Source organism: Echinops telfairi, unplaced genomic scaffold (assembly GCF_000313985.2).
Source record: "Echinops telfairi isolate 266 unplaced genomic scaffold, ASM31398v2 ScPeMD7_7427;HRSCAF=8465, whole genome shotgun sequence".
Lineage (NCBI taxonomy): Eukaryota > Metazoa > Chordata > Mammalia > Afrosoricida > Tenrecidae > Echinops > Echinops telfairi.
Genome location: NW_022111327.1, coordinates 4573911 through 4589976, shown reverse-complemented (window position 1 = coordinate 4589976; position 16066 = coordinate 4573911). Strand labels below are relative to the sequence as shown.

At 43.3% G+C, this 16066-nt stretch overlaps 1 protein-coding gene across 1 annotated transcript in view; it reads left to right on the top strand.

The window, feature by feature from the left end:
* Nucleotides 1-945, top strand: part of TEX13B (testis expressed 13B) — a 1982-nt gene extending 1037 nt beyond the window's left edge. The window contains exon 3 of the mRNA XM_045298592.1: nt 118-945. Within this exon, the coding sequence (XP_045154527.1) occupies nt 118-891 (774 nt within the window). The 3' untranslated portion in view covers nt 892-945. The remainder of the gene's footprint in view (nt 1-117) is intronic.
* Nucleotides 946-16066: the final 15121 nt, after the last annotated feature.

Genomic DNA, 16066 nt, shown 5'->3' with positions numbered 1-16066 from the left:
CCCCTTCCACAACCCCTTCTCCCCCCACAGGCCCTTCCTCCTCCACAGGCCCCACCTCCTGCTTTTGCCAACTCCTCCCTCCACCAGAAAGGACCTCAACTCTTTCTCCCTTTGTAGGAGCTGCGAAGAGCCCGGGAGCTAGCCACTGCTCCTCAGGCGAGGCCAAGAAGAAAAGGCCTGGAAGAAAGGAAGGCATGTGCAGCGTGGCCATGCATGAGGCCTGTCACCGACGGAGCTTGTGGCGAAGAACGGGGGGCTGCTGCCCCAGCCTCTGCTGCCACCACCACTGCCACCACCGCCACCACCACCACCACCACCGCTGCTGCCGCCACCACCACCACCACCACCATGGGAATTCAAGATGGGGGCCCTACCCCTGGGGCAGCAGCAGAGGCGGGAGGAAGTGCCCTGCAAGTTTTAGGAGCTATGGAGGAGAAAAAGTTCACTTCTCTAAAGCAGAGGGAGGGTGCATTTAGTTCAGTAGAAACATCTACCGTGTATTTCTCTGGGGCCCTGAATCCCAGCCCCACACCTTCATCAATGCCCCTTCCTGTCCAGAGACCTGCCTTATTATCATATGCATACTCCTGCTCCTTAGCTTCATTCTCTGGTAGACCTGCATTGGCACCCTCATCACCTATACAGCCTAGAGCACCACCCCCGATGGGGGCATTCCAGGGAGCACCCTACAGGGAGGCCTCTAACCCTAGTTTGGGGTCTAATGTAAGAGCTCAGGGAGTGAGTATTCCAGAGCCCCCAAGATGCAGGATGGAGACCCAGCCCACTGAGCCTCCAGGAATGGGTAAGCCAGGAGATTGGAAGTGCCCCTGGTGTGGGGCCCTGAATCTATCCTGCCGAAATGTCTGCTTCCGCTGTGGGTGGGGGATGTAACTGTACCCCCGGGGAATGGCAAATGGAAATGGAACTAAAAGGCAAATAAAGTCTTGAGTGGCAAAATGAGAGTCTGAATTGAAATGTGCTGTAAGAGGAAATCCGATTTCTAGAGGGAAGGAGGAATTTGGAGTAAAGGGAATAGGAGGGAGGCGGATGGGGTGGGGTCGTGGGAGGGCAGGGGAAGATAAAAAGTCCAGAGGTAGAGCAAAGGAGACATGTTTTGACAACCTTTTTGTGTTCTATGAAGCCCTGATAGCATCATGGGTTACATTATTTGGCTGCTAACAGCAAAGTCAGTTCAAACTGCCAGCCACCCCACAGGAGAAAGATGAAGTTTTATATTCCTGCCAAGTTTGCCAACGGGAACCCCTAGGAATGGTGCTACTGTCTTAGAAGGTCGCCATGAGTCACAGTTGACTCAATGGCAGGAAGTTCAGTTTGGGGGGGGTGTCCCACCACCATGGTTTTCAGTGGACCTATGCGGCCATGTTAATAGTTCTCCCCTCACATGTATGCCTTAGATGACTAGAAATTGATTCGACCCACGCTGAGCCAAACAGATGGCGTTGGGCAACAAAGCAGGGGGTCACTCACATGGTGTTGGGGCCAGGCCAGAACCCTGAATGCCAATACCTGGCCCTGACAGGGAAGGCAAAACCCTATGTGCTTTACAGAGGCAAAAGTGTTTTAGAGGCTGCCAGGCCAAAGCCTTATGGAACAAAGACATGTAGAGAAGAATTGATCCTGTGATCCCAGTGAGAGTGGCTGCCTGACTAAATCTCCACCTCCTGTAATTGTGCAATGAGACTATGACCTTTACCTAGACCTCCTAGTCTATAAGCTAGCTTGAGGGGGTGTGGTTGATGGTGGCAGAAAAGGGAGTCTGCGCGCCCACATTACAGCCAAATCAGAAATTAGTACCAAGAAAGCAGTTACAAACAAGACAGGCCAAAAGAAAAAGTTGGAACTGAGTGGGGTGGTGGAGGGTGGAGTTGTTAGTGGGGATTTCTGCTTCCCAAGAGCCCCTAGAAAAGAGCTGAATGAGGGAATCATAAGCAGACCTGAGGGAATTATAAGCAAAGAATGACTGGGAAATGGAGTATGGCATTCAGGGAATGGGGGTAGGGGTAGAGGGCTCTCCTTAAAGACCTTTGGCCGGGGAAGGGAAGGAATAAGATGGGGAAACAGTTCCGAGGGTTATTTTGAATAAGGGAACAAGGTGAACTATGGAGGAGATAGTTGAGGAAAGCTCAAAACTAGAATGTGTTTGAAAAATAGAAATTCTGTGTACCGTATTGGTGACATGTTCGCTGCGGTTAAGTGCAGAAAAGGTTCGAGAATAAGGAACGAACAGGGCAATGCGGGGTGGAGTAGAGGGGGAAGTTTTTAACATGTTTATAAAATTCTGTGTTGTGCCAAGTTCAAATGATTAAAGGTTTACAAAAAGAAAAGGTAAACGAGTGAATTTGTTTGCCTGAGTGGGTTTGGAAGGTCTGCCTCTTCCTCTGGGACAGGAACTGAACTGGGGATCAGGGAAAGGGAACTGGGGGCTCCTGCCTGTGCATCCATGATACAGAGAGACAAGGCACCTGAGAGGATAGGGATGGGGTGGGGGTTAGGGGATGGAAGCTTCTGGGAAATAAGAGTTTTTAGATTAACTTTAAGGGTGAGGGAAGAGCCCTGGAGGCATAGTAGGTTATATGTTAGGCTAGCAGTTTGAATCCCACTAGCTACTTCCCAGAAAAAAAGGTAAGGCTATCTGCTCCCATAAAGATTGACAGCCTCAAAAACCTACAGGGGCAGTTCTACTCTGTCCTATAGGATCACGGTGAGTTGAAACCAACTCGATGCAGTGGTTTCGATTTATGGGAGTAGCACAGAGAGGGATAGGACTTAATTCTAGTGGGTAGTGGGGTGGAGGGCAGTGGGGTTCTTGGAGGAAAAGGAATGGGATGTAGTTCCAGAAGGGGGTTGCCACCCACACGCACTGCAGCAAAAACCACCTACAAAAAGGGCAAAGGTCGGGGCAGAGGTGTACACCTAGAAAATACTGCCTATGGCAAGCAATGAAATTCCACCCCATTTAACACACATCTGACACCCATCTGTTTGATAACTTTACCATAATAACACCAAACCCATGCCATCGAGTCAATTACAACATATGGTGAACCCTACTTAGGGTTACCGTGGCTGTCCAGCTTTCTGGGAGTAGACAACCTCATCTTTCTCCCCAGGAGCGGCTGGCAGGTTGGAACACATGCTTACTTGATAGCGCCACCTTAACAACCAGCTCAAAAACTCACAGCCAGCTCATGAATCTCATAAAGTTAGCACATTAGGACACTAAATGAAAACATTACACATGAAAAAGTATAGCTGCCCATTGCTTGCTTTTACTGTTGAAACCTGGTCTGCGACAGACTCAAGTCATTTTTCTATCTAGTTTCTTTCTTCACTCGGCAGAGCAAGATGACAGTCTGTTTTGACCCAAGTAGGTTCTCAGGAAAATTCTTCGTTGGAACTTTCTCTCACAATGGTGCTGGAAACGGCGATGGTTAATAGGAACTGCTCAGTGGCACCCAGGGGTTCATACCCTGCCTATGACCTGCTGACCTGCTTCTGGGCAGGGGGAAAGGGCAGAGCTGTGTGCCTGCTTGCCCCTTCTAGACTTTCCATGTAGCTCTTCATTTACTGCCCTGCTTGGGGGTGGGGGACTGAGCACTGTTATGCTTCATTTTCGGGTCTGATCAGCTCAGCGTGCAGCCCCATCTTTCTTTACCTGCAAATGCCCAAGTTTTAAAGTTCAACTTACTTCAGGTTTTCAATTTTACAGAAAGGATTACGCAGCGCTTGGCAGAGGAAGTGCAAGTGAGATGCCGGCAAATTGTTCATCTGGATAGACCTAAGAGAGATGAGAAGCAGAAAAAATTAAAACATCCCCTCGCCCCCTACACACACAGACACACAAAGCAGAAGGCTTGTTTGGGCTCCTTTACCCCATTGTACAGATAAGGAAACTAAGGCACATAGAAGTCAAGTAACCTGTCTAAGATCACATTTACAGAGGTATAGGACCAAGGTCAATACCCAGGTTATTCTGACTGCAAAGCCATGTTCACTGTGTGCCGGGATGTGGTAAGCATTGATATATGCACATGGATCACCATTATGCAGATGGCTCCGAGAGGTCAAGGAGTACTTGGTCCAGTCATCTTTACAGTATAACAAATTCTCAGTTGTCAGTACTCATGGTGATACTTGCAGAACCAGGAGAGTTCCACAGTGAACTCTCACCTTGCCTAAATTCTTGTGGAAGGGGAAGCTTAGGTTAAATCTTAGGGTTATGGCAGGTGAGGTTGGGGGAGGGGTGAATAGGAAGCTAAAATTTAGGGGTACAAGAATGAAGAAAATGTAAAACTAATTGTGGTGGTAACTGTACAATTCTTTTTAATATATTTAAAACCACTGAATTGTATAGTATGTGAATTCTATGTCAATAAAACTGTTAAAAAACAAAGAAAAGGGTTTAGACTGATAAAGGCAAGAAGGTTTGCGGGTGTAAGCTCCAGTGAAGGCTGATTTTTCTGGAAATTCTCTTTGTTTCTGTCATTGTTACAATCTCTCAAGTGTATTAGTCCACAGTCTTGTCTTATAATATATAGCTATGTTAAATCTCTAATGAATGAAGACCTCTTAGCCATGGGCCTTCATAATCTGAGTCCATTTAACATGCCCTGCCCCTCCCCCATCTAGTCCCAAGCACAAACTCTGTCGCACCCTCTCCCCACTCCCCTCAAACCTAATAACTTACACTTATTTCCACGTCTATGCCATTGCCCACTGTGGAAATACAACTCTATGAGAGCTCAATCAGGTGAATGTGCTCCCTCATCTGTAAAGCATTCTCATCGGTCTCCTCTCTAAGTCTCGTGCCCCTCAGCTGGCCCAGCAATAGGCAGAGGCACTGTCCACCTTAGCCAGAATACTGACGAGACTCATGACCAATGGCATTTTCCAGCTAACACCAGGCACATCTTCTCTAGTGAGCGAGCTACCTTAGGAGACCTGAAAGTCACCAAGTAAGTCAGGAAAGTTATATATTTTAATGTAGAAAGCCTGTACAGTGAACCCTCGTTTATCGCGGTTAATCGGTTCTAGACCCTATCGTGATAAATGAAATTCCGCGAAGTAGGATTCCTTATTCAAGTCAAAATGGTGTGCAACCTCCACGATTTTCTTGCCATCTTTGATCATATCCAAAAGTTTTACCTTTTCCTGGATGGTGAGCATCTTCCTCTGGCGCTTATTTTTATTGTCAGAAGGCTTAGAAGAAGCAGCTCGTTTAGGAGCCATCATAGGGCTTAGATAAAATTTCTTAAAAATCGCAAACAATTACAGTACACTGTACAAAAGCAAAAATGCATCTGATACGTAGCTCCGATACGTAGCAATGCAGACAGAAGCATGTACAGTATGAGCCAATCAGTGGCAGTAATGACAGAGCTTGTGCTGTTATGCAAAAACTGCGATAGAGTGAAGCAGCGGAAGTCGAAGTGCGAAGTGGTGAGGGTTCACTGTATTATCAAAGTGGTTTACATACATCTCTTTAAACTTCAACTCTCTGTCCTATGGGAACTTGCAAAGTTTGGTGAAAAGAGCCCAGGCTTCTCACCAAGACACACACAAATTGTATTCCTAGCACTACCTCCTAACTAGCCTGGAGCTTCCGGAGGCCTTAGTGATGAATATAGAGCCTGGCAACTAAGCCCAATTAGGTTTCCAACTGAGATAGTTAAGGTTTATTGTGCCTACCTGACTGATAAACACATGTGGGATTAACTGAAGGGCGGAGAGACAAATGGCTCAGTGAGCCTCGCCTTTCAAGTTCTCCGGTCTCTTGCTTTCTGATGGTCGGACCAGGGTGCAGCTGCCTTAGCTAATTCCCTGCTTTAGCTGACAAGGCTCACTTCCTGCAAGACATCCCTGAGGAGAAGCCACATGGACCTATCCCGATGCAGCCCTGGGTGCTGAAGCAGCCGTGTGGAGGCCCCTGCCAGTGCTGAGATGCTTACACGTTCACTGATTCGGCTTTCCTACTGCAGTCGGCATCATTGCGTGTGTTTTGTGAGATTGAGGAGGATTTTGTAGATTGGTGTTGGACATATGGGCTAATGTTGGGCTTATGGGCTTGGACAGCACTGGGTCGGGATGCTTAGTTAATGTACACCTACCCTTTATTTAAAACTCTCTTATACATATGAGTTTCTGTGAATTTGTTTCCCTAGTTTACCCAGACTAACACGCCAACCTTTTCCAAATTGTTCCTCTATTACCAAAATAACAAAATCCTCAAAGATAATGCTCATGACCTTATATATTCATAACACGAGAATTACAAAGCATATGCACACAATGAACCTGCAGATTAGCACACAGGCATCTAGAGTGGCTAGCATTCGCCTGGCACCTAGGAAGTACACTGACTGTGTTTTCTCTCTATGTTTACCTGGGCCAATGCTTAATTAGTATAGGATAGATACTCAATAAACCCTTCCTGCTTTCATTGACTTAAACTCTGCACAGCTGAGGTGACGAGTTATACTTCCTGACAGCGCTCTGACTGTGGGTCCAAATGCGGGAAATGAACAAGTACGGGACCATTGGTTCTGAAGGCCGGAAAAAAAAGAACAAAGGAGGAAAGACATGAATCTACTCGGCATCAGTACTGAGTCTGGGGGCCTGGATGCCCAGCTCTGCTCATCCTCCTCAAACCCAAGTAGGTGTTGCCATTTCAGAGAGTGACAGGTGACTGTGACTGCTTTGACACAGTATGCCATGGCCAAAATGTTAATTTTTGTATAGGCAGGCCGAAGCAAGATAATTGACTGTAAATCTGCAATGATTTGTTTTGCATAGGCCCCTTCCTGAATTTCATACAAACAGCAAAACAAGTCTGTGGGCTGTAGCCTCAGAGATTTATCTTTTATTTCCCTCTCTGTCCATTTCAGTAATGCTTCTTGAAGTTCTGGAGAGACTTTTCTGCTGAAAGTAGCTTCCACGGATTGTCCACTGTCTTTGTTTAAGAGGCCAAATAAGAACTGTATCGTGAGCGAAGAGATCCCATTTCCATATCGCTGGAATGCTTCTTGCCACGTCCCCCTGCTTGGTCATAACACATACAGCTGTTTTCATGCCTCAGGGCATAGAATGCAGCTGTGAAGAACTCCCGGGAAACTGAAGTGAAGGAAAGCGTAGGCCTCGGGGCCTTCTTCGACTCTTTTCAACAAGTGAACGCCAAAAACGGATCGCTATCTTACACTCCTATCCCATGTCTTCTGAGGTCACTAACTTCAAACAGAACCCTCTAGTTCTGCAGTCTCTCTGCTGCCAAACAGCAAAGGCCCCACAGCCAGGCTTGTCCTTTCCAGATGGAGGTGACTGTCAGGGTTTTGGGGCACGTGGAAAAGTACAACAGGTTCACCTCAGTCATGGTCCAAAGGGAACTCAGGAGAGCACTGTAATCTTGTGGATGGACCTGCAGGGCAGACACATCATCCAGCAGGCGATGGGGAGAGAAGACATGATGTCAAAGCTTTCATTTTCTTGCAAACCATAAAAGATTCTCATTGCCACATTAGCACATGAAAATTGACTCAAAAATTGACGATACCTTCTCTTTTCAGTTTCGGTAAACCATAGAAGCTCTCCCTGGACAGGCTGTGCTAGCAGAGAGTGCAGCTTCTTCATGGCCATTGGCCAGGCAAATATCAAAAGGGAGGATTTGGGAAACCGTTTTTTCCTCACTAAACTGTACAGGAGAGTTGCCTCTCCTGAGGGTTAGCAATAAAAGCCTCTTCTTGGTCATTAACAGAGTACTCCACCTCAGGGACTCCATCAAGAATGAACAGAAGCCTCTCTGGATGTGTCGGAACAATGTCCAAAACTGGAACACAGATATCCTGAAAAGTTTTTGCAATCAGGTGTGCTTTACGCAATTGATGTATATATGGATTGTGATAAAAGTTGTATGAGCCCCTAATAAAACGATTTAAAAAAATCAGGTTGGTAGCATGAACATTAGCAGCGTGGCTTATTTCTCTGCAGTTGACGTAGAAGAGATCATCAAAGCTGCATGGGGTCACGGTCCCTGCTGTCCAAACATAAACTTGTGTACCACGGCAGTTTTCCCGAGGCCAGCACGCCCCTGAGGCACCATGGTTTGGGGCAAGCTGGCACCTTTTTTGTCAGGATGGAAAACATGTCTCATGTCAACAAAATGTTGCTCTTGAGGAATTCCACACAGTGTCTTCTCAGATATACCTTTAGGAGAACCAGTTGTTACAGCATTTATCGATTCCGGTTTTCAGGTATTTTTCTTTGAGATGTTTTCTAAATGTTTCCTGGTAATCTAAGGAGATGACACCAAGAATTAGTCATCAGAGAATCTAGACAATGATACAAGCAACTTTGATTACCACTCCCCAAACCAAACCCACTACCATCAAGTCAATGCTGACTCTCAGTGACCCCTGCCCCCGTGGGTTTTCCAAGACTGTAACTGTTTAAGGGAGTAGAGAGCCCAGGCTTTCTCCCTAGGAGCTCTTGATGGTTTGGAACTGCCAGCCCTGGGAATCGCAACCCAACGCAGAACTACTGCCCCATCAGGGCTCCTCAAATGTTACATGTCAAAACCTGAATCCTTGATTTCTACACTCCCTCTGGGTTATCATCACCTGAAATAAACTCATTGATCCTTTATAACAGAAAGATCCTTTATAACAAAAATAACAACAAATAAAGCAAGCCAGACTCTCCCCAGTTACCTCATCTCAAGTAAACAGTGCTACCTAGCTACTCAGAAAACTAGGAGGTGTCTTTCTTTCTTTTTTCCCCCCTGTAGTCTATCACATCCAATCAATTAGCAATGCCTGCATCTCCCCCGAACCCTGAGATTGCTTTATGTATCACTACGTCTTATCACTATCACTACGTCAAATATTCCCCAAGTCCACACCTATCGACTCTCTGGTGGATGTCTACTCTTGCTCATGCACTGACGGCTACACTGAGCAGTCAAATGGATCACCTTAAAGAATCAATTAGATCACGTCACTGCCCTGACCAAAACTCTTCCAGGGCATTCCATTACACTTTGTGTGCAACCCCTTACCTTGTTCTATAAAGCGTTGCATCATCTAGACCCCCACCTTCCTCACTAGGGTGATTTTATAGCACTTCTTACACTAAAGCTACACTGGCCTACTTGAACTTTTTTTGGTGGAAAGATGCACAACAAAACACATGCACGCTGGCCTACTTTCTGGTTTCTCAAAATGTCATGTTCTTTCCCACTTCACGGTCTTTGTGCTCGCTATTCGTTCTGTCTGGGACACTCTGCCTTCTGCTCTTCATGTAGAGAGATCCTCCTCCTTCAGATTTCAATGTAAACATTCCTTTCTGGGAAAGGGAATTGCCTGACCACCGAAGGTGAAGCAAATCCTCACTGTTCTTCCTCATTCCTGCACCATGTTTTCCCCTTCACTGTACTTACCACAATTAAACAAGCACTGTCTTGTTTACCTTTTCAGTGTACCGTCTTCCTTCCCCACTAAACTATCGTCGACATCTGCCTGAGATTAGCCTGAGATTCTAGCACAGAATGGCCTGGAGATTCCAGCACAGTGCCTAGCATATAGCAGGCATACTCACCTATTTATTGACTATGGCTAGAAATGCCTTTGAATCTAATAAGTCATTCATTATAGCCTATTTTGTGCCTAGGAGCCCCTGGTGATGCAGTGGTTAAGTGTTCAGCTGCTAGCCAAAAGATCAGTGGTTTGAACCCACCAGTTACTCCTCTGGTTAAAGATGTGGCCTGTCTGCTTCTCTTAAGTTTACAACCATGGTGATCCTATGGGGCAGTTCAACTCTGTCCTATAGGGTCACTATGAGTTGGAATTGATTTGTAGGCAACAGGTTTGGTCTTTGTTTTTTCTGTTCTGTGCTGAGTTGCCTACTACAAATCTTATACTACATCCCTTACATACATTAACTGATTCCATTCTCACAACAATCTCCTGAAGTAGGTACTATCCACCCTTTATAGATGAGGAAACTGAAACCTATAACCAGGGCTGGCTTCATGTATGTGCAAGCTGTGCAATTACACAAGTCCCCAGGTTCAGAATTACCCCATGCTTGCCTTAGTGCTCTGCTCTTGCTACCTTGAAATTCTTAATATTGGAACATAAACTTGCACAATTAGATTTTTCCCAACCTCAAAAATTAGATAGAAATCCCTTCTTACAGTATTAGATAACTTGCCCCCAAATCAACAGCTAGAAAGTAGTGGAGCCTTAATTTAGATTTTGGCCTGTCTAAAGCCACATCTTTATACATAAACATTATATGGCATAGTTTTCCACCTTTTATAACTAGAAAAAGGAACCTTGGTAGCATAGTGGGTTATGAGTTGTGCTGCTAACAACAAGGTTAGCAGTTTGAACCCACTAGCAGCTCTATGGGAGAAAGATGAGGATTCTGCTCCTTGGAAACCCACAAGAGCAGTTCTCCTCCATCCTAGAGGGTTGCTATGAATAAGAATTGACTCAATGGCAGTGAGAGAGCGTTAACTAGAAAAAATAACCCAAAGAGTTAGTCATCAGTTTCAAAGTTCTGTTAAGTGAGTGTCTAAAGGCAGTATTTGCCCCCCCAAAATGAATCCTGAAATACCATTATGCAAGATATGAATAGGACAGCTGTGGAAAGGGTATATTCTATGGTCAAATAATTTAAGGAAATCCCCTTTTAGAGTTTCTCAAAGCATATTAACATAAGAAGGCTTCTGAAATGTCATACAGTAAAAGAAAGTGTCTAACTTTGGATAATACTGAATTTTTTGTTTGTTTGTTTAAAAGGACTACAGAGTCCTAGTCTTAAAGCATAGTTATTAACTAGCTCTTGGAATCTACTGTGCTATACAACTTGGTTTGGAAATGCTGGCCTAAATCAGAGGGGGAAAACTTTTCCTGTAAAAGTCTGCAAATCATTTAGGCTTTTAAACTCAACTCTGTCATGGTAGTAGGAAAGCAAGCACAGACAATATATACATTTAAACAGGGTTGTTTTGCAGTAGAAGTTAACTTATAAATCAGGTTGTTGACCTGATTTAGTTCATGGCTATAGCAGTGTTTCCCAAAATGAGTGACACCACTCCCTTTGGCAGCGCTGGAATGATGCAAGGCATCTGCAGAAGCAGATAACTGCATTTTATCATAGATTATGGCCTATAGTACAAACATTTTAATAGCCAAGGATACGTTGAGCCATTTTTTTTCCTGAAAAGGGGATTGTATGCCAAATAAGTGTGGGATCCTATGGACTATAGCTTGTTAACCTCTGATTGAGGTCATTTCAGAAGCCAATTTCCCTATCCTAACAATGAAGTTCTTTACACCTAAAGCCTTGAATGCCACTATCAACAGTCTTCCCTGCATTTTAATAACCCCGTAGTGATACAAGAGTTCTATTTGCCATGAACATTTGGGAGTCCGTAAATATTGTCCCCCCAAAACAAATAAACAGTAACTGTTGCTCCAACAAAATAGGAGAGGGGTGGAGCAGCTAGTTTTGTGGGAAACCAAATCCTCCAAACAGAAAAGGGATGACAGAAGACACATCTACTTGCAAGCCTGAAAATGAAGCCAGATAATTTGGAGTGGCTGTGGGAGTACAAGGGAGCCCTGGCAGAGTAGTGATTATGAATTAGGCTGCTAACCGCAAAGTCCACAGTTTCGAACCACCAGTCACTGAATGGGAAAGTGTCTAGACTTTCTAATTCCTTAAAGAATTATAGTCTTGGAGACCCACAGAAGCAGGTCTAGTCTGTCCTTTATGGTCACTATGAGTTGTAGCCAACTTGATGGTAGTGAATATATATTTTTTTATACCCTACATTCAAGCAGCCTTTGGTGCTCAAGATTTAGCCTTAAGGGGAAGGCCTTCATTACTCTGTGCCCTTTTGTTCTGGTTCAGGGTACTCATAATGAGTAACTACTGTACCTATTGTAATACATTAATATATACATATACATCTAGCAAAATAAAAAGGATTCAAAAGAATGCCAAAGACCATGAAGAAAAGAGAATGAGTGGGATTATCTCTCTCTCTCTCTTTAGATGTTTTACCTCATTCAGTTGCTCACCTTTCTCTGAAGATAATAAACTCCAGGTGGAAGCGGGTTCCATCATTTCTTTTCTTTTCTTCTGAATGTTCATCTTGGTGAAATAAGAAGAATGAGACCTGAAACTGAAATGATGATTATAAAAGATCAGAGTGAATAGGTAATCTAAGAAAGATTCCTTACTAAAGGCAAGAAAATGCCCAGCAACCAAGAAGATAATAAGAGTGAAACTAGGGGGTGGTATTAAATAGACAGGCCAATAAATTACATATATGTATATTATTTCATGCAATTTCTTTTTAGATCAGTTAAGAAAAGATAGGATAACATATGCATCAATATTTTTTCTTTCATAATCACATAATTACTTTTACCGATATTTTTTTTTCTTTATGTAATTACCATCTGGGGTCCTTTGTTTTTAGCCTGGAAAACGTCCTTTAGTATTTCTTGTAAAGTAAGTCTACTAACAACAAGTTTTCTCAGTTTTTATTTATCTGGAACAATTATTATTTCACTTTATTTTTGAAAGATAGTTTAGCTAGGTGTAGAATTCTTGATTTATATTTTTTCTTTTAAGTACTTTGATGTTCACTGCTTCTGGTGAGTAATCAGCTGTTAATCTTATTGGGATTCCTTTGAAAGCAGTGCGTCATTTTTCTCTTGCAGCTTTCAAGATCTTCATATTGTCTTTACCTTCAACATTTTCACAATGGTAGAATCTGTTTGTGGCTTTCTTTACATTTATTTTTCTTAGGAGTTCTAGTACTTTCTGGATGTGTATGTTACTGTTTTCCAATAAAATTGGGAAGTTTCCAAGCATTATTTCTGTGAATATAGTTTTTTCCTCACATTTTTCTATCACTTTGTCTTCTGGTACTCAGCATTGGTGTGATTAATTATATCATAACATTTTTCTGAGGCTCTGTTCATTTTCTCTCATTATTTTTCTCTCTGTTTGGCTTGTATACTCTATTGATCTATCGTGTTTGCTTCGGCAGCACATATACTCTATTGATCTATCTTCGAATTCACTAATTCTCTCTTGACAGCTAAAATCTGCTGTCAAGCCCTTCCATTATTTTTTTTTTAATTTCAGCTACTGCACTTCTAAATTTCAGACTTTATATTTGGTTCACATATATATAAATTCTCCTTGTTTATATTCTCTATTTGTTGGAACATTGTCATCAACACTTTCTTTACTTCTTTACTCATACTTTCTTTTAGTGCTATAAACATATTTTTAATGGCTACTTTGAAAAAATTTAATGTTAAAGCCAATATCTGGTCACTCTTACAGGCAGTTTCTGGTGTCTGATATTTTTATTGCCATAGTTTCTTGTTTCTTTATATACCTAACACTTTCTTAATTAAAAGAAAAACATTTCAGACAATACATTTTAAAATTTTCATGTACTGCCAAGGTCCTTAGCTCAAAACTACCAGCCACTCCCAGGGAGAAAAAAATGAGGCTTTCAGCTCCCGTAAAGATTCAGTCTTGGAAACCCATAGGGTTGGTTTTACTCTGTCTTATTGGGTCTCTTTGAATAACAATGGACTTGATAACAGTGACTTGGGTTTTTGGATTGGCTCTACCACATTGACAAGGGAAGAATTCATGTCTTAAGATTAATAGGATGACCAAACATGTGACATTGGTCAGATGAGATAAACAGAGAGTCTAATAACCTAGGGAATAAGGGCATGGTTCCACACAAGGACACATGAAGGCTGTACTCAGGAACAGTAAACAAGGAATTGCTGTGGGAATCAGATTTTGGGGTGACAAGAGGATTTTGGTTTTCTTTACATTGAGTTTTCATCCATACTGAAGGCTGTGATCCTTGATCTTCATCAGCAAGTGCTTCATGCCCTCATTTTCAGCAAGCAAGATTTTGTCATATATGTGGGACACTAAGAACAAGGAAGAAAGTGTATGTGGACAAATTCTCTAAGCTCATATTTTAAGGAGTCTGGGAGGCCGATACTCTCATGGAGGGAGACCTTCATGCTTATGAGTTGGAGATGTATCCCAGTCACATTCTCCTAAATAAAAGTTATCCCCCATAATGCCCCCCCTGTAATCATACTGATTTTAAGGTGCTGTTTGCAAGCACATGGTTGCTCCCTATACTCTTGAAGGTTAACTGCTTGAAAGCTATCTGCCTGAAGGTTATCTCCATCAAAAGCAGTCAGACCATCTAACCATAAGTAGGGCTCACTCCTTCTGATAATAATCATAGACTGTTCCCCTGGAGAAGAGCTCAGGGACACTTAAGGTCAAGCTAGCTCAGAGACAACCAAGCTTAGCCTGCCATCTTAACTCTAGAACCCACCCATCTTGTTATGTATGTACCTTCCTGTCACATGTATGCCTCTAGTAGCCCCCCTTCCTATTTCGTGTATACCCCTAGTTCATCCACTTCCTGTTATGTGTATGCCTTGACTACAACCCTTCCTGTTACGTATGTGTATGAAGTGGTTTGCATGCCCGAGATTATATAAGCTTGTGAGAGATGACATTCACTCCTCACTCTGGTTCTGGTTGCCATGGAAGAGGTGAGCACTTGCATATCTTGTCTGTCATTTCTTTAATTTACCCTTGAATCACACAACCATCCCCTAGAACCCATTCAGATGTGGAGTTTGGTCCCCCACATATATGCGTATCTCAAGTTGTTAGAAACCTAATAGCAATTATGAGGATGGTGCAGCACTGGGCTGTTGTACATAAGGTTGCTATGAGTCAGAACTGATTCAATGGCACCTAACAACAGTCTAAGCTGTCCTTTCATTAAATCCACAAATCTCCCAAATACCTTGCACCACAACCTCCATCATTCTTGAAAATGCCTTTGAGCTTTAACTTCTCCATGTTATGTTACAAATTAAGTTAGTTCTTTTGGAAGTGATTAGGATTTACTTGTTTTATGACCTGTTTCCTCCCTAATGCAAAAGCTTTGAGCCAGAGGTCTAGAGCTGGGGGTGAGGACAATGGCATGCTTCTCTTTGAGTAACATTCACACTCTAGGAACCAACACTTAGTGGAGGAAAAGTAGAAGCTGGTCAATCAGGGTGTCAGTGTTCTTAGCAGGCCATAGAGAGGGCAGTCCATCTATGATACAAAATGGGGCTGACCAGAATAAGATAACCTTTGCTTCATTACCACAGTCACCCAAGACTTAGCCTCAGCAATAGGTAGCTAGGAGCAGGATAGGAAATGCTGACATTTTGCTGTCCCTGGGAAGAAAACATCCTAGCTGGAGAAGAGGGAAGCCCTGTGTCTTGGCTTTAGCAGTTTAAGATACAATCTCCTGCTCAGTGAGCTGAGCATGTTTATTTGCTGTTTTCTCTTTGGGCTATTTCCAGGGGCTTTAAATGATATATAAATTATAGCATATATTACCATTTATAAACATGTTACATATGTTTTCAATATCACCAGTTTCACTGGGGAGGAGGTCAGCACAGCTCCTCACATTATCATGGCAGTAATCTTACTCCCTCTAGGTCCATTTCTCTTCACATTGAATTGTGTGTTAGCTTGGCTAGGTAATGATTCTTGGGATTTCAGAATTATCCTCCATTTTGTAGTCTGATGTCATTATCCACTGTATTGTAACTCCTACTCTGTATGTTATTAATGAGCTAGGATTAGTGGTAGTTATGTTCTAGATGCAGGATGTAATCAAGATACAGGATTGGGTGGTGTCTTGAGTCAATCTCTTTTGAGATATAAAAATGATTATATATGCAAATTCTTCTACTACCACGGAGAAAGAACAGCCATGAGCAAAGGGCATCCTTTGGACTCAGAGTCCCTAAGTGTGGCGGGAGGTCAGATGCACAGGCATTCCCTCCCCTGAGGGCAATCAGTTGCCAGACTGCTGTCTCATCCCTCTGGGGACAATGGACAGGCTCCTGTAGGTGGAGTTTTCACCCTACTGATAATGGTTCCTATGGAGACCCAGAGACCACCCCCT